This window comes from Filicampus tigris, chromosome 1 (genome assembly GCF_054856515.1).
Source record: "Filicampus tigris isolate MCC_2025a chromosome 1, RoL_Ftig_1.0, whole genome shotgun sequence".
Classification (NCBI taxonomy): Eukaryota; Metazoa; Chordata; class Actinopteri; order Syngnathiformes; family Syngnathidae; genus Filicampus; species Filicampus tigris.
The window spans coordinates 23,248,860-23,265,268 of record NC_141217.1 but is presented as its reverse complement, the minus strand read 5'-3'; the positions used below and the strand labels follow the sequence as shown (position 1 = coordinate 23,265,268).

At 39.3% G+C, this 16,409-nt stretch overlaps 1 protein-coding gene across 5 annotated transcripts in view; it reads right to left on the bottom strand.

The window, feature by feature from the left end:
• The window catches only part of trim33 (tripartite motif containing 33), a 49,398-nt gene that overhangs the window by 11,421 nt on the left and 21,568 nt on the right, over window positions 1-16,409 (bottom strand). For 3 of the 5 annotated variants that reach the window (XM_086027581.1, XM_086027599.1, XM_086027590.1), the window contains exons 9-14: window positions 13,974-14,266; window positions 11,978-12,172; window positions 5,494-5,550; window positions 5,081-5,281; window positions 1,573-1,705; window positions 1,380-1,443 (exon numbers count right to left, since the gene is read on the bottom strand). In XM_086027581.1, the coding sequence (XP_085883707.1) occupies window positions 1,380-1,443; window positions 1,573-1,705; window positions 5,081-5,281; window positions 5,494-5,550; window positions 11,978-12,172; window positions 13,974-14,266 (943 nt within the window). The remainder of the gene's footprint in view (window positions 1-1,379; window positions 1,444-1,572; window positions 1,706-5,080; window positions 5,282-5,493; window positions 5,551-11,977; window positions 12,173-13,973; window positions 14,267-16,409) is intronic. The other 2 variants (XM_086027608.1, XM_086027616.1) reach the window with 1 other exon arrangement.

The following is a 16,409-nucleotide window of genomic DNA, read 5'->3' as shown; positions in this document are numbered from 1 at the left end:
TTGTTGGAAAACTGTCCGTTTTTTTAGCCGTGTATGCTCGCTTCAGGACACACATCTGTTTTGCACCCTGCAACAACCCTAAAGGCACGCTCACACACTGTCTTGCTAATGTTGTATACATCTTCACTGGGTGTTAAATCCTGTTTTTAAGTTGAATACTTTGCAAAAAGTATGAGCTCTGAGGAAAGTAGGTGAAGACCAATATCCCTGATTCCCAACTGAAAGTAGCAACAAAAGCCAAGAAACCCAAGAACGCTAACTTCACTTGATATCAGTTAAGACAAAAACACCACAGGTGATTTATTCAAAAGCTTCTGCTGTTAGCACTCTGAAATCACTCCACCAGACCCTCTTCAGTTGGATGTGATACGTCACATCACCGCGACGGCACTCTAGAATTAAAAATTTTTCAAATCACACGCCCAGCACGTCGCGGCGCGACTCGCCGTTCCCTCTTCAAGCCCTCATAGCACATATCCAATGCATGGGTTTGTCGCAAAGTACGGTGTAAAACTCCCTTTGTAATTAAAAGTTGTCAATATTACACACAGAATACGCACTTTATCACTGCTTAACGGGGAAGTCCACCCCAAAAGAAATTCTTTACTAGAATATGTTCTATGCAGACCCACTTGGCTAAACATGGCTGATTAATATTGTGTTTGTGGAATATGAGTTAAGCAGTAAAATCCACCTGATTTGTTCATCCCTGGGTGCGGCCATTTTGCCACTTGCTGTCAACTGAAAATGACATCACAGTTGCTCAGATAACAACCAATCATGGCTCAGCTTCAGAAAACAAGCAAGTGTGATTGGTCGTTATATGAGCCCTGAGTAGTTGTGATGTCATTTTCAGTCGACAGAAGTGACAAAATGGCCGCTCCCTGAGATGGCTAAAATGGGTGGATTTTGCTGCTTAACTCATATTCCACAAACGCAATATTAATCAGAATGCCACGTTTAAACTGGTGCAGGCGCAAAGAACATAATATTGCAAAGAATTTTTTGGGGTTGACTTCTACTTTAATGTTCATAAAACACATCTACACTGCACATCAATTTTCTAAAATATGAGGACATTTGGAGCACCAGCCGCTAACTCATATTAGGTCCAAGTTGGGACACAAAAATCATTACCAGGGCAAACTTCCTCGCCCTCTCCTGACCAACACAGAGTAAATATGTTGCTAACATGAGCACCACTGTATGCATTGTTGTTAGTCACTTTAAAAAAAAAAAATTGCGAGTAGACGGATGGGGAAAAACTTCACAAAGACTTTGCAAGGGCCAGTCCAAGACAGTGTATGGGTCAATAATGGCCCGCGAGCAGTACTTTTCCGAGAATTGTAAAATGAAGTGACGCCGCAGTGACACCTCACCTGCCTCTGCTGCCGGTGCTAGATGTGCTGGACGGTCGTGCGGGCGTGTGTGCATTGGAAAGACCTGCAGACACAAATGTCGTAATATAAAAACGATGGTCAAATAGTTATGTAAGGCGAGTTTATATGACATGTCATTTGTGTTGATGATGACCTATATTAAAGCATTAATAATATCTAAGTATTTGGGTACCTGAGGAACCAGGCGAGTGTATCGAAAGTCCAGGGGAGGGATTCATGTCCACTGAACCAGACTGCTGTTGTGTGCTGGCTGTGATGTAGCGAGTCAGGAGATGGCCAAGGCTGCTTGAACCTGCATCCTCTAGCTATGTAAAAAAATGGACAACTGTGTTAAATTTTGCTGGCGCTCCAGATAAATGCAGATGAAATATTAAGAACCAAGTCAACTCAATAAATTTCTTTACATTAATATGTTCTATGTGTCCCCACTAGTGTAAAAATGGTATTCTGATGAACTCATTCAGTGCCAGACATTTTCAGAGCCTCTTTTACCCTAACGTTTGAAAAAAAAAAAAAAAATATATATATATATATATATATATATATATATATATATATATATATATATATATATATATATATATATATATATATATATATATATATAAATAAATAAATAAATTACTGGGATTGATTGGCTGGACTGTGAAAAGACAAGTAAATTCGTCAATGGCAGTGAATGAGTTAATATTGCATTTGGGGAATATAAATTAGGCAGCAAAAGCCACCCATTTTTATCCATCTCAGGTGGCAGCCATTTTGCCACTTGCTGTCAACTGAAAATGACACCATTGCTCAGGTGACAGCTAATCCTGCCTCACCTTGAGCAGAGATTGATTGTTAACTGAGCCTTGACATTAATTCATATTCCACAAAGGCAAAATATTAATCATAATACCATGTTTAGTCTAGAGGGGCCGCAAAAAACATATTGTGAAGAACATTTTTTGAGTTGACTTCCCCTTTAAAAGCAGATTTACTAAATTCAGTCATTTCCCGCAAACGTCGCGCATCAGCCAATCACGCAAAGCGAGCAATATAATCAGTAATAATAATCTGGCAATATATGGTGGCATGCTGCAGTTTAAGGCGACACACCCCTGTATAAATGCAATGATTTCGTGATCTTAAAAAAATTAGAACAAGACAGTAAATCCTTTCCAACATTAATGTGACTTTTAACCTGTTGATTTCCTTCACCCCAATCTTTCAAGGGGTGAACTAAAATACAAAAAACATCCAATAACTTGGTTGCATAAATATGTACACCCACAAACTAATACTTTGTGGCAGCATCTTTGTCTTATATGAAAACATTCAATATTTTTCAGGAAGTAATCTATGAGCATTCAGTCTTTTTCAGGAGGTAATCTATCAGCGTGGAATATCGTAGCAATGTGAGCCCGGTCTTTGCAAAAATGTTCCCAAATATGTTGGTTTGTGAGGGCATCTCCTTGCACAGATGTGATCAAACTGTTCACAATTCCCTTCACCTTGACAAAACCCCCAGTTCCAGATGAAGGAAAAAAAATAGCCCAAAGCATGACGCTGCCACCACCATGATTCCCTGTAGGTATACTGGCATTTTAGTGACAAGCAGTGTTGTGTTTGTGCCAAACACACCCTTTGGAATTAAAGCGAAAAAAGTTCAACCTTAAGTCCACTGGACCATGACATTTTCCCCACATTTGTTTGGGAGATTTCAAGTGTGGGTGTGCGTGTTTTTTAGAGAGGCAAGATGGCGGACAGCGCACCGGTGTGTGTTGTGAACCTCAGGTTGCTTCGGCTTTATTTTTTGCTTTTAATGCTTGGTGCTATACTAACTGAGTCTGTGTGTTTTTATGATTGCCATTCTTTAGTGAATTTTCAACACAATATCAGAGATTTGGGTGCATATGAGCATGGTGGGGAGAAGACGTTGCCCCCGCCCCTGGTGGACAGACATTGCAGCTGACCTCTTCCGCATTCACGCTCTTCATTCAGGGCGAAAGCGTCGCCATGTTGGTCAGCTGGTCAAGCTAAAACGGGAGCGAAAATACTCTTTGTTCTCAATACGTTCCTGAATGCATAGATTTACTCCGTTGTGGCACTTCTTGGGTCCAGTCTATTCCTGCCTGATACCAGTCGTCGGCTTTCCTGTGAAGCTTTGGCTTTGCTGGACCTGACTAAAGCACTTGATGTGGTGGTATTACAAAGTATTCTGTTTACTAATTTGCAGCACCAGATGAGCATTAGTGGTAGGGATGTAGAGTGCTATGGATCCTATTGAGAAGAAAGGACTTTTTGTGTTAGCATTGGTTGCTCTGAGCCCCACTGTCGTATGGTGCTCCATAGGGTTCAATTTTGGAGCCCCTGCTGTTTTCATTGCATTTGCTGCCCCTTTCCATCTTAAGAAAGCATCGTATTGTCATTCACTGCTATGAATGACAGACAGATCCTTACCCTGATAAGCAAAAGGACACTTTCACCTTACGGCCACTTTTGTCCTGTCTGGAGGAAATCAAATCCTGGATGGCACTAAACATCTTGAACTTAAACGAATTGACTGTGTTTGGTCCCAGTGGCCCTTGTACATCACACGCTGTGACTTGGGGCCCCTTGGTGTCTTATCTAAAGCCAACAGTCTTGAACTTAGGCTTTAGAAGGAAATATAGTTTTGAAAAAAATTAAGATATAACACCTTTTTCACTTGTCAGTGGTCACATATAGGATAAATTTGTATGTGGCTAGATGCTGAGTTGTCCAATTTCATGAATGAAACTGAAGACAGACATTTAATTGACGAGGGGCGGCAGCCATTGGCAATGCCTGCTATCGTTTATCACTTTTTGAAATCGGAAGATGTTATGCCAAAGAATATAAGCAGGTATAATATTTTCTCCTACACACTCTAGAATGTGATATTGACTGGAGACTGGTAATCTTTCATATTTGTACATTTTATGTATTTATTGGTCTAGATCACAGGTCTCAAACTCAAGGCCCGGGGGTCAGATCCAGCCCGCGACATCATTTTATGTGGCCCGCGAAGATAAATTTAAATTGTCTTCACTGTTAACACAACACATTCAATATTTCAAGCATTTCTTACCAATCCTTCCTTTAAAATACATTGAAAAATAGTTGACTAAACTATTTACTGGCTTCTGATTTCAAAACGAGTGATCCATCAATTAGTTGTGTAGAAGGCGATCATACATTTACACACGTTAACAGTTGTAACGGACCTCCGAGTGAAATCAGAACTACGATGCGGCCCGCGACAAAAATGAGTTTGACACCCCTAGTCTAAATGATAAGTTTGCTGTTTAATAAATACGGTCAAGAAATGTACATATCATGTTTGACAAAACATGAAAAGTTGGATTTGTTTGCATGTCAAAAGTATTTAGAAAGTTCACACCTGTAATTGCGTTAGATAAACTATTAATTATTGCCTCATTTGCCTTTATCTTGGTATTCTATCATGTATAATATATCTGATGTTGTTTATTGCAAAAAAAGATGAATCAATTGCTTGTGTTTGTTGAAAAATACATTCGAAAAGGACATATATAATTGCATGATCGCAATATGGGGTGGGGGGTCGCAAGTAGTTATTTATATTAGTTATTATTTTCCAAAATTGTTCAGCCCTGGTTATTAGCACCTTTCTAGGAAAAACATTTTAATATACACACCTGAATGGGTGGGATCTCCGGTAGACAGGGCAAGTTCTCTGGGTTGGTGACTGAGGGGATGAGCTCAATGGGACCGATGACAGGATTGGCAGGGCCTCGATGAGCGTGTGCTCCTGCCATGCTGGCGCTGGTGGGACTTGTGGGGTTTGCATTGTGGCCCGACGCAACTGGGAATGGGCCTGCATGGCCTGGGTTGGAATGCTGAATAAAAACCAGGAAGGATTCAGGGAAAAAATGGGAGATAGAGGAGAAGAGAAATGTTGGGAAAACAAGAAAGCAGGACACTCAGTGAGTGCTGTTAAAAAATAAAAATAAAACGTTTGCTGTGTGAAGATAGTTGCCAATCATGCATTTGGATGACAAACATGCTACACAAAATGCACGAATGACAAAGTAGGAAAAAGGTACCAAACCCCAGATTGCAGTAAGAAACGAAACCTTTGGTGGCTCATCTCAGATTCTAACGACATCTGGACACAGAAACAAACATGGCGGGGTATAGTGGAGGTTTCTCTGACCTAGTCTTACATGCAGGAAGTAAGTGTACATTTTTACACTGCACACTTATTGGCTACCTTGGAAATTGATTCATTGATGACAAAGAAAACTTAAGGTTAATCAATATGCTCTGCATAGAAAAAATACATCATATTAAGATTCTGTCATATACCAGTACATAGCACTGCATGCATAACAATAAATGGTAAAACGCAAAAATCGTGGCTCTCATTAGTAAAGCAGAGCGTGATCGTTCTACACATTAATTATTACTATTTTTTTTTTCAATTAAAGGCTGTTAACTTGCAATTTGGGATTCAGTACTTGCCATTATAATATATTATTCAGGTATATTTCATTTGATAGTATAGATGGCAATAACATTGAAGAACACAATTTCTGTTGAGTTAGGTCTGACAGCTGTTAATCAAATTTTTTGGTGCAGAATCCAAAACTGACCTCAGTTCGTCTCAATTATGTCAAGTGTTTTATCTATAGGAACCCTGTTTTCTTAAAAATATATAAAATAAATGTGTATGCATGCAAATAAAACACTAAAATGGAAAAGTAACTAGCTTTGAAAACAAAAAAAACCCAAAGCAACATAAAACGAAATAGAATTTACAACAGTATGACTTCTACTTATCTCTAATTACTACTATTGTATTTTTCTGTTTGCAGATATTGATAGTACTGACCTATTGGATTTGGGAGCTGCACTGTCTCAATTGTGACTGCACAAACAAGTTGCCACGTAGCTGTAGATGAGTGAGTCCAATCGTAATCAGCTCTTCTTGCTACAGTCTTACTACAATCAGTGGAATTGTGTTTATCTGGAGAGTAAGCTGTGGAGGAAAAACTTCATGCTTAAAAAAAAAAAAAAAAAAAAAAAACTGACAGCAATTTTGGAATCAACGTGCCAATTTTATTTTAATCAGCATAAAAACCTAACTCAACAGATTTTTTTTTTTAATCGTTCCCCAGTGCAATTTTTGAGTATCAACACAAGTACCGGTACTTGAATAACACCATGACGTCAATATTTGTGCATTGTAAACGAACATTAAATGAGATTAATTTAGTCATTACATACAGTGCCGTGAAAAAGTATGTGCCCCCTTCTCAAATTCTCAAAAAAACAAAAACAAACATAAAATGTAGTATTGAAATGGTAATTTTATTTAGTAAGGAGAGAAAAAAAAAAGTCAAAGCTGCTTAGCCCTGTGTGAAATAGTACTTGCTTCCAAAATATAACTGGTTGGGCCACATTCAACAGCAATAACTGAAATGAAGCATCAAATCTAATATTTACATTTGTTTCATGTGCTTAAACATTCAATTCTGTTAACCGCCAAAAAAAAAAATATATATATATATATATATATATATATATATATATATATATATATATACATGTATATTTGAGAAGAGGGCAAATACTTTTTTGAGACACTAAGGTATTTGATTAATATTTAGGTGCTTCCTTTATAAAAAAAAAAAAAAAAGGAAAGGAAAAAAAAAAAAAAAATCAACATTATGTTAAGATGTAACTGATAGCTTTACTCAGACACATATGTTGTTGCAAACATGGATACCTTAAAAATGAATGCCATATAGATAGTTTTTTACTATAGCCCGCTGCAGAGTGTCGTACCAATCAAAAAATGCATCATAAAGAAGAAAAAAACAAGTCACTTCGGACCGCTGACTAAGTCACATTTTTTGGGCGATTTATTTTACAAAAACCAGGACCAACAACAGTAGAGCTTAGGCTCGCCCCCGAAGTCCCCTTGAATGTACATAACAAGTAGAGTCCATTGGCCTCCTACATCGCAGTCACACTGTAAACCTGACCCTGCGATGACTACTGCACTATTCCACCATCAACGATAACCAATATGGGATAAAGCAGGGGTGTCCAGCTCCGGTCCTCAAGGGCCGCCTAACTGCCTGTTTTCCAGCTCTCCTTGCTGCAACGCACCTGATGATCGTTAGCAAGCTCTGAAGAAGTTTGATAACGATCATCAGGTGCGTTGCAGCAAGGAGAGATGGAAAAAAAACTCTCCTTGCTGCAACGCACCTGATGATCGTTAGCAAGCTCTGAAGAAGCTTGATAACGATCATCAGGTGCGTTGCAGCAAGGAGAGATGGAAAACAGGCAGTACACCGGCCCTTGAGGACCGAGTCTGGACCACCCTGGGATAAAGCATAGAATTACCACATATTGAACCGTTAATGGCCCAAAAAAAAAGACAAGTTAATAAAACAGTGTCCTTTGTCAAGCCAGGCTAATTATATTAGTACTCTTCCCCCATGTCATTCACAACCTAACATATGTTGTTGCACTTTTATGCTTGCTAAACTGGGCAATTCATATACAGTACACCAGCACCAAGGGAAATTAACATTACCTTGCCTCACATGAAAACGGAACATAGTAGGGTTCTGTAGTGACTTACTCTATTGGAAGGCAGGACTTTTTGTTAGCCTTCCATATTAACTGTCTGCAACACCAGCTCAACCTGTGCGGTCCACGTCTGACGTAGAGCGCAATTGACAAAGACACGACGCAGCGGGTAGGTGATTGATTAATCCCGTGGCACAATGAATCGATAATGAAATTCGTTGCCAACACTTTTAAATATTGATGTTTATCAGTTTTAGCAATTCGTTGTGCAGCCCTAATTCAGCAGTCTATATAAAAAGGTTGACACAAAGGTTTTTACCTGAAGCTTCACGGGAACAATGTGCACCATCCACACAAACATTTCCACTGTATCCAAACCCCTCTTGGCCTTTTGACATACTATTAGCACCCTCTATTGGTTTTGTTACTGTGGTTGATGAATTCTCATCAGGGGTCACCACAGCTGATATGTTTGGCACAATTTTTACACCGGATGTCCATTCTCATGCAACCCACCAATTTTATTGTGATTAAAAGGGGTATTTTACTAATTTTGCAATTTTCAGCAGTAAAAAGTTAATACCTAACGTTCACAAGGTGGGCCGTGATTGGTTGAGCCCTCAACACGTGATGTTATTTTCCGACAAGAGCAAGTGGCAAAATGCATTTTCAAAGGTATCAATTGTACATGAAAAACAATGACGTTATCAAATTCACTATTGACAAAATATTGACTTTTTACTGCTGAAAATTGCAAAATTAGTAAAGTGTCACTTTAAGATAGGTAATGGCTGGGAACTGGGATCGAGTATAAAGGGTCCTGCCGAAAGACTCACTGGGATATTCATGACCGAGACCAGAATCCTAGTCCCTTATGTCCAAAGGCAGGGGTGTTAGCAATTTAGCAATCCATTGCATCGTTTAGCCTCAAGGTAACGTGACATTTCATAATCTACCATCGCTAGTTAGAGTGTACCTAGCATTGCTAGTTGGAATATACTGTATGGCGTTTGTTGACTAGTTATCACGTTAAGATGTGGAAGGTTGGAAAAGGAAACTAATTTATGTTAAATGTAAGAAAAAGGGGTGTCCCGATACAACTTTTTTCACTTCCGATAGGATACCGATATTGCGGCCTAGAGTACCGATATTGTCCAATACGATATCAGCGGGAATAATACATGCTTTAGTTTATTATTTAGTATTGGATTGTTAGAAGAGACTTGATCAAGTTATACTATTAAAAGAAAAAACAGTCAGCAACGGTAGGCATGAGAAAATATGAGCCATTTATTCCAAACATTAATTCATACATAAATTCACCTCAAACATGAGGCACTGCACTTGATTAAAATAAATACAAAAATAAATTGAAGCAGGGCTCTCTTTTTGTACTGGTAGTAAACTGGTGCGCCCAACCTTTTTACTTGGTTTGCACCAACGCAAAAGTAAGAAAAAAACTGATTGAATCACATTCACAGAGCTGCCAATTTACAGAAATTCACTTCCTGAACAATTTGTTAATTTCAGGAACATTACAGCAGGACGGCACATAGGAGTGTTTTACTTTATCTATTTATTATTAATGCTTTCAAAGAAGAAATCACTAACAATTTTTTTTAACAGTGACCTTTCAACAAAAACACATTGCACATACCTGCGCGCACACATATTTTTAAATAAATAAAGGACCCTATTTGAGTGCTTATGGTCATTTTCATGTGAAGACATGCTCAAGCACCAAAATAAATGATTTAAATCACCCACCATAGCTGCATCTCAAACGAGCCATGGCCGTTATTCCAACAAGTATTAATGACTATTATGACAGGAACGACAGTCTTTGCTATCCATCCATCCATTTTCTGAAGCACTCCACCTCACCAGGGTCATAAGCCTGTAATAATTTGTTGTAGTCTGTGCAATACTGGACTTTATAAGCTGGCGATGAAAAGTTCACTTTGTGCTGCGGTTAGCCTGAAGTACAGTTGCAGTGAAGCGTGGAGAATGTGGGCAGGTAACCACATTTAAGTGATTAATAAAATACTACAGTCCCAAACATAGCGATTTCCCACTAGGTCTTGTTCCACCCGCAGAGGCTCGACAGCGGAGGCTTGCGTAGCTATTTAGGCTTAGCCAATTAGCCTGGCTCCGTAGTCCCGGTTTTGTTTACATGACCTCCACCGCTTAAAGAGTCTGTCAGATTCTGCAGCAATCCACAAAGATCTCTCTGCTCGCGCTCTCTCTTCTGGGATGTTGTAAGTGCTTGTCAATTCGTCAATTTATACTGTGATCCGATATCGACTAAGTCCACACGATTACAGCATCCAGCAGTGAAGGTATAAGTATAATTAAAAAGGAAAAGGCATGACTCTGTTGTTCTCACTCTCCTGCATCCGACCCCTCCAGCGGCCGGCCGTTTGAAGCCTCTACCTGTGAGGCGGGACCAGGACCGTCGTGCCGGGTGACCACTGAGGTAGCTTCCACTATGAATCCCATTCATTTGAATGACAGCAGTGCGTGCACTCATCATTTGTTTTCTTTTTTTGCCGTAAGATTCAATATATAAAAAAAAGATATTTTATTTTTTTAGCGGAGGAGACTGCGGCTCTCGACTTCAGCTGGTTGTAATGTACAACCTAACACAATTTTCTGGACTATAATCCGCATCTTTATAAAACCGCATCCACTCTATTTAAAAAAAACAATAATGAAAAAACGATGTATAAGCCACACCAAATTATAAAACCCACCTCTCCATGTTGAAAAATTAGATATTTACTGCATTTACAGTACGATTTTGAACTATAAATGTACATGTATCTGAACAGATTCTTTTCTAACAGTGCCTTTTAACACGGCAGCAACATTGCTGATTAAAATGGAACACAACCAAGAGAAAATAACCAGTACTTATCTTCATTTCACTTCACGCTGCCGCCTGCAATGTCTGACCATAGATTAATTGATGCTAAACTTGTGTGCAGCAGCGCGGTTTCCTTCCTGGATAGCAAGATTGATGGCCTTCAACTTAAAATTTGCATATTGCATATTTATCATATGAACTTCTTTGTGTGGGTTCCATGATGAGGGGGCGAGGATTTGAAAATAATCAACTGTTTGTAATGTACAATCTGCTAAAGCAAAAGTAGCGTTTTTATCTTTGCACTGATTTTTTTCTTAGTTTTGATTCTAATTCCGGTTAGAGCGCCCCTAGCAATGGAAGAAAAATCCACAGAATAGCTGCACCTTTATATAGGACGCATGGTTCAAAACCTAGAAAAAAAGTAGCGCCTTATTGTCTGGAAAATACGATAGCTCCTTCAACAGGAGTGGTTGTTTTGATCATATGGGCTCGGCATGATAGAAACAGACGCTACCTGATACAAGACCAGGAGCGGATTCTGGAAGGAAGTGCTTGTATCTGAGTTTTTTTTGGCTAATATCGGACCGATACCCGATAAAAATATCGGACCGGGACACCCCCAAGTAAGAAAGCTAAACTTAGCTTTGCATAGCTTTATTAGCTGCCTACTAATAAAGAGACACGTCTGTTATCAACATTGCTAAGTAGAGATCGAATGCGAGTGTTAAGTGACGTTATTGTGGGAAAAAAGTGTACAAGAAATAACTAAACAGCCGGCCAGCGTGTCGCATGTCCTTAGTCCCGGCGGGCGGCTGGATCACTTGCGGCTGCCGTAGATGCGATCTTAATGGGTATCCCAGCACAATGCAGTGGTCCCTGGTTTAAGCAGTGGGTCATCATTATTGTAAAGAATTTTTGGGGGTTGACTTCCCCTTTAAAAATAATCCATGATATGGCAAGGCACAAACAAAATGCAATATAGTTGGGAAACACTAAAAAAAGGCTCATGTTAGGAGATTAAAGGAGGAGATTAATAGAAATTTTTGGTGTCACAAAAGAAGAGAAGACAGAAAAGAGATTAGCGTGCGTGTGTATGCGCATGTGTGACTGCACAGTGCACACTGACCTGTCGCTGCAGGTGAGGCTGCATCATGGTGGGATACTGTTGCCCATTGTGTCTCGGTTGAGCTGTGGGTATCCTGCCCTGTGATGGGCCAGGTAGACGCATATGGTGGGACGAAGAGTACATGGAGGGAACAGGCCCGCCATTGAGGACCATTTGCCCTCTTGGGTGCTGCTGCATACTGATGAGTCTGGGAGGCTGGTCAGAAAGTAATGCACAGGCAGAGGGTTAGAAATTCAAGAAGGCAAATACATGCAGATCACAAGCAGCATCCTTGTCTATAAAGACCAAAAAAAAAAAAAAAGTCAAAGTGAAATTTAAAAGCAAATCTCTTTTATATTAAATTAACTCTGCCTAGGAGTGTGTTCTTTTTATAGTGACGGTTTGATTGAGAGCTTTAGTGAGTGAACTCCCTGCCAATAATTGCAATATCAACCTGGATTTAGTTAGGACATCCTCCAAGGATGTTCACATTGAATTTTGGGGAGAATTCATAAATTATCAAAACTACTACATAGCTTCATAGATAATCAAAACCATACGCACTGAACACAAATAACATAACATTGTTTTTGCGCCAAGCCGTCTTTTTCTTATACGAACATAAAAAGGCTTATTTCTCACGCTGCGTTACTGCGACTTCTCCATTGCTGAGAATCCATCTCTCACAGGTGTAGGATATGAAGATGCTAACTGCTTCAGCATTGTTGTACAGTTGTGCCTTAGATTGCCCAAAATAAAAGGGTACTAGGGATATCACAATATGAACCCCACGGTATGATAATTATCACAATATTGTGGAGAGGTTGGCGATATACAAAAAGCTCACAATGCTGTATAAAAGCTTACATTAAAAAAAAAAAAAAAAAAGATCATACAAAAAAAACCCCAACAATATTCTGTTTTTGTATATAATAGCATTCACAAAGACATTGGCTCAGCAGTGCAAAGTATCATGGTCTATGTAGTTCATAATGCTGTGATCGGCTGAAGCGGTACGACGGAGATGTTGAAAAATATTTGCTGATATGACTGGGGCCTTTAGTTGGTTAGAACATAGTTTTGTGCATGTGAGCAATAATCTCTTTAATTTGGTTGTGTGGGTGTGTGTATGGTTTCTGTAGAACACGAAATACAAATAAAAAATAAACATGAGCAGGTGCATGTATATTTCAACACAAAAAAATTAAACTGCACTAATAAACAAACCACCAGAGGGTGCTGCAACTGCACAAATGGAAAACAACTTGGGCTTTTAAACAGATTTGCTGCTGTAACGATGTGTTGGCAAATTTAATATCGGATATCACAATATTGCCGATATTGTGACATCCCTAATGGGTACTCTCACCTGGATTGGGGGAAAATGGCCCCAAGCAAACATTTTTGTTTTTAAAAACACTAAAATCACATTACTACCGTGTTCAATCTAAATTTGTGCTTTTTAAATATTCAATATTTTGAGTTTTATTCAATTAAATTGGGTCAACATCGACATTTTTACCACACTGCTAAACGGAATGGCTTGAACATAAAAAATATCTACAAAGTAATATTTAGACTTCAATTATGAAATAAACATTTAAGCGTATTCCATCTCATACCCAATCCTAGCCGCATATTTACTTTTTTTTTTTCTTAAACGTATCAGAGCGTACCAAGACTGCATGCACCCGAGTCGCTAACACAGCCGCGCCAATCTAAGGAAAGGTTTTCCTTCTCCACCTCTCTGCTCATCGAACACCCTTCTAGTATGTCTTGAACAAGCCTTGTTCATATCAACATTTGTATCTGAAAATACCGTGAGAAATTGTATGTATATTCATGTTTTTCAAGTAATTTGAGCCATAGGTGTTAATTGCACCTTTATTATAATTTGATGACCTTTTGATTTTCAAAATTTAAAAGTAAGACACAGCATGAGATGTAGAAGGCATGCAGCTTTTTCCAACAGTACAGCATTACAATGGCTGCTCATAACAATGACACTTTGAATTACCTGCTGCTGAACCATGGGTGGGACGGTCGGTCTGGTATGTTGCTGGGGCATTTGGGAAGCGAGGCGCATCTGTTGCTGCATCTGCTGTTGTTGCTGCTGCTGCTGATGCTGCTGGAGATGCTGCTGCTTCTGTGCGAAGGCCGCCTGCTGCATGTGCTGCAGACGAAGTTGGGCCAAATTGATCTGTCCTTGATTTTTGCCGTGTTGACCTTGGCCAGGTGAAATGGGAGCACCACCACCCATCATATTGGGTGGCTGTGCAGGCGGCGGTGGCTTCTCAATTACCAGATTACCTAGAATTGGAAAAAACAGTACTTTGAGAAACAGTTGGCTGGATGCATTACAATATAATAATATAATAGTGTTCAAGAGTAAAGCGTTCAACGTGCATGGATAAATGGGCATGATGCTGATGATAGTTTTTAGAAGTTTTAGTACGTGAATGAATACTACGTTTCGAATGAATAATCATGATTTCAATCTCACTCAAAATAATCGTGATTATTATTTTTTCCGTAATCATCCAGACCTAGTAGAATCCTGGTCAGTTATTGCGCCGTTTGATGCTGTGAATAGAAAATCCTTGATGTGGCCGCATTCCAGCGGCAACAGCTAACTTGCATCACACATTAGTTGCCATGACAACTACATTTCCATTTCCTCTTATTCCATTTTTTTCTACTTTCACTTGGCAGTGGGCATGTATTTTTGGTACTTCACTGCCACCTCCTTTAGCATGTTATAAAGATGGCCACCGCCGGTTATGCATGACTACTGCTACTTAACTACTAATGCTGCTGCTAAAGGTACCGCTACTTCTACTATCTTGGAAGTTGTCAAATATTTTTGATGCATTAATACCGGTGGAAAGAAGGTGGTGTTAATGCACAGAAAGCCAATACTAATAGTGAATATGGATTTTGGGTGCCAGTCCCAACTCTAAATTCAATAGATACTGTCGCGCCTGAGAATAAGTTGCAGGACCAGCCAAACTACGAAAAAAAAAGTTTGTTTTACCGCCTAAAATAATCCAGTAATTTGCCCGAAAAACACTCCAGAATTCATCCTGTTGCTTTTGTCAGCAGTCACATCAGCAATAAATATGCGTGAAGTTCCATTGGCAGCCATTTTACCCACACTACCACCACCATGCTTCACTGAAGTGGTGCTACTGGTATATTTTGGATCATGAGCAGTTACTTTCTTTCACACCACTTTGATCTTTCTCTCATCTGTTCTGTTCTGGTCTTTTTTTTTTTTTTTTTTAAATGTTGTTAGGCAAACTAACCTGTCTTTCCTTCTTTTGAGGTTCACCAGTTGTTTAGATCTTGTGATGAACCCACTATTAACTCTAGTAAAGTCCTTTCTTGATTGTTGTCTTTCGCACACACACAACTACCTCCTGGACAGTGTCTGTTTTGAAGTTTGTTTTTTTTAATTCACCTGGGAAAGAATTCTTTGATGATCCACAACAGGTGTTTTCTGTGGTCTTTTAGGTCTTTTGGTTTTGCTGAGATCACTGGGATGTATGTTCGTTTGTTTTTTAATAATGTTCCAAACAGTTGATTTGTCCAAATTAATGTTTTTGCTCTTGCTTTGATGGGTTTGATGGCTTGTCTCACTCATAGTGACAGCTCTTTGGAAGTGTTTGAGAGTTGACATCAACCGATTTCAAATACAAATACCACACTTGAAATTAACTCTGGACCTATGGTCCTTGTAAATGGGATAATGAGGGGACAGTCATAGAACAGTTGCACAACCAATTTTTGCATTTACTTTAATATCTTAAAAAGTGGGATGCACACATGCAAACTTGTAATTCCTTCACTACTCACCCGATTTGGAAGTAAATTCTCTGAAATGAAGGCTCAATCCCAATACCACTCCTTATGTCTCGTCCCTGCCCCCTAGAAATGCGCGTTCCCGAGAACCGAGACGTGTCCCAATTCTCCGTAATCTTTACGGGTAGAGTCATTGACAAGGGGTGTATGGTCCTGCAGCACTAAAACAGACCGCAACCTCACTAGATTCTACACACGCCGCCTCAGCAACAAATAAAAAATGGCTGCGGAAACGAGGATATCAACAAATGAGAAGACGCGAGAAACACATAAATGTAAGTAATATGTATTGCATTTTAATAGTAGTGACGCGTGGTTTTAGCAACGCATGCGAAATTGCACGACGGCATGGTGAAAATGAATGAATAAATGTCACGTCTGCTTACGACACAACCAGCACGCATCTCGAAGTGATGACGTAGCAGATCTAGTGTGCTCCCAGTCTCTACTATACAGTTGAAGGTTAAACGCACCCCTCCAGCCCCAAAAAATCCAAAGAAAATTGTTCACATGCTTTTTAGACTACCTTTTTCATTTAGGTGGTTTTAGGTAAAATTTTGAGTTGTATGGTTTCCTAACCATTTGAGTTCTG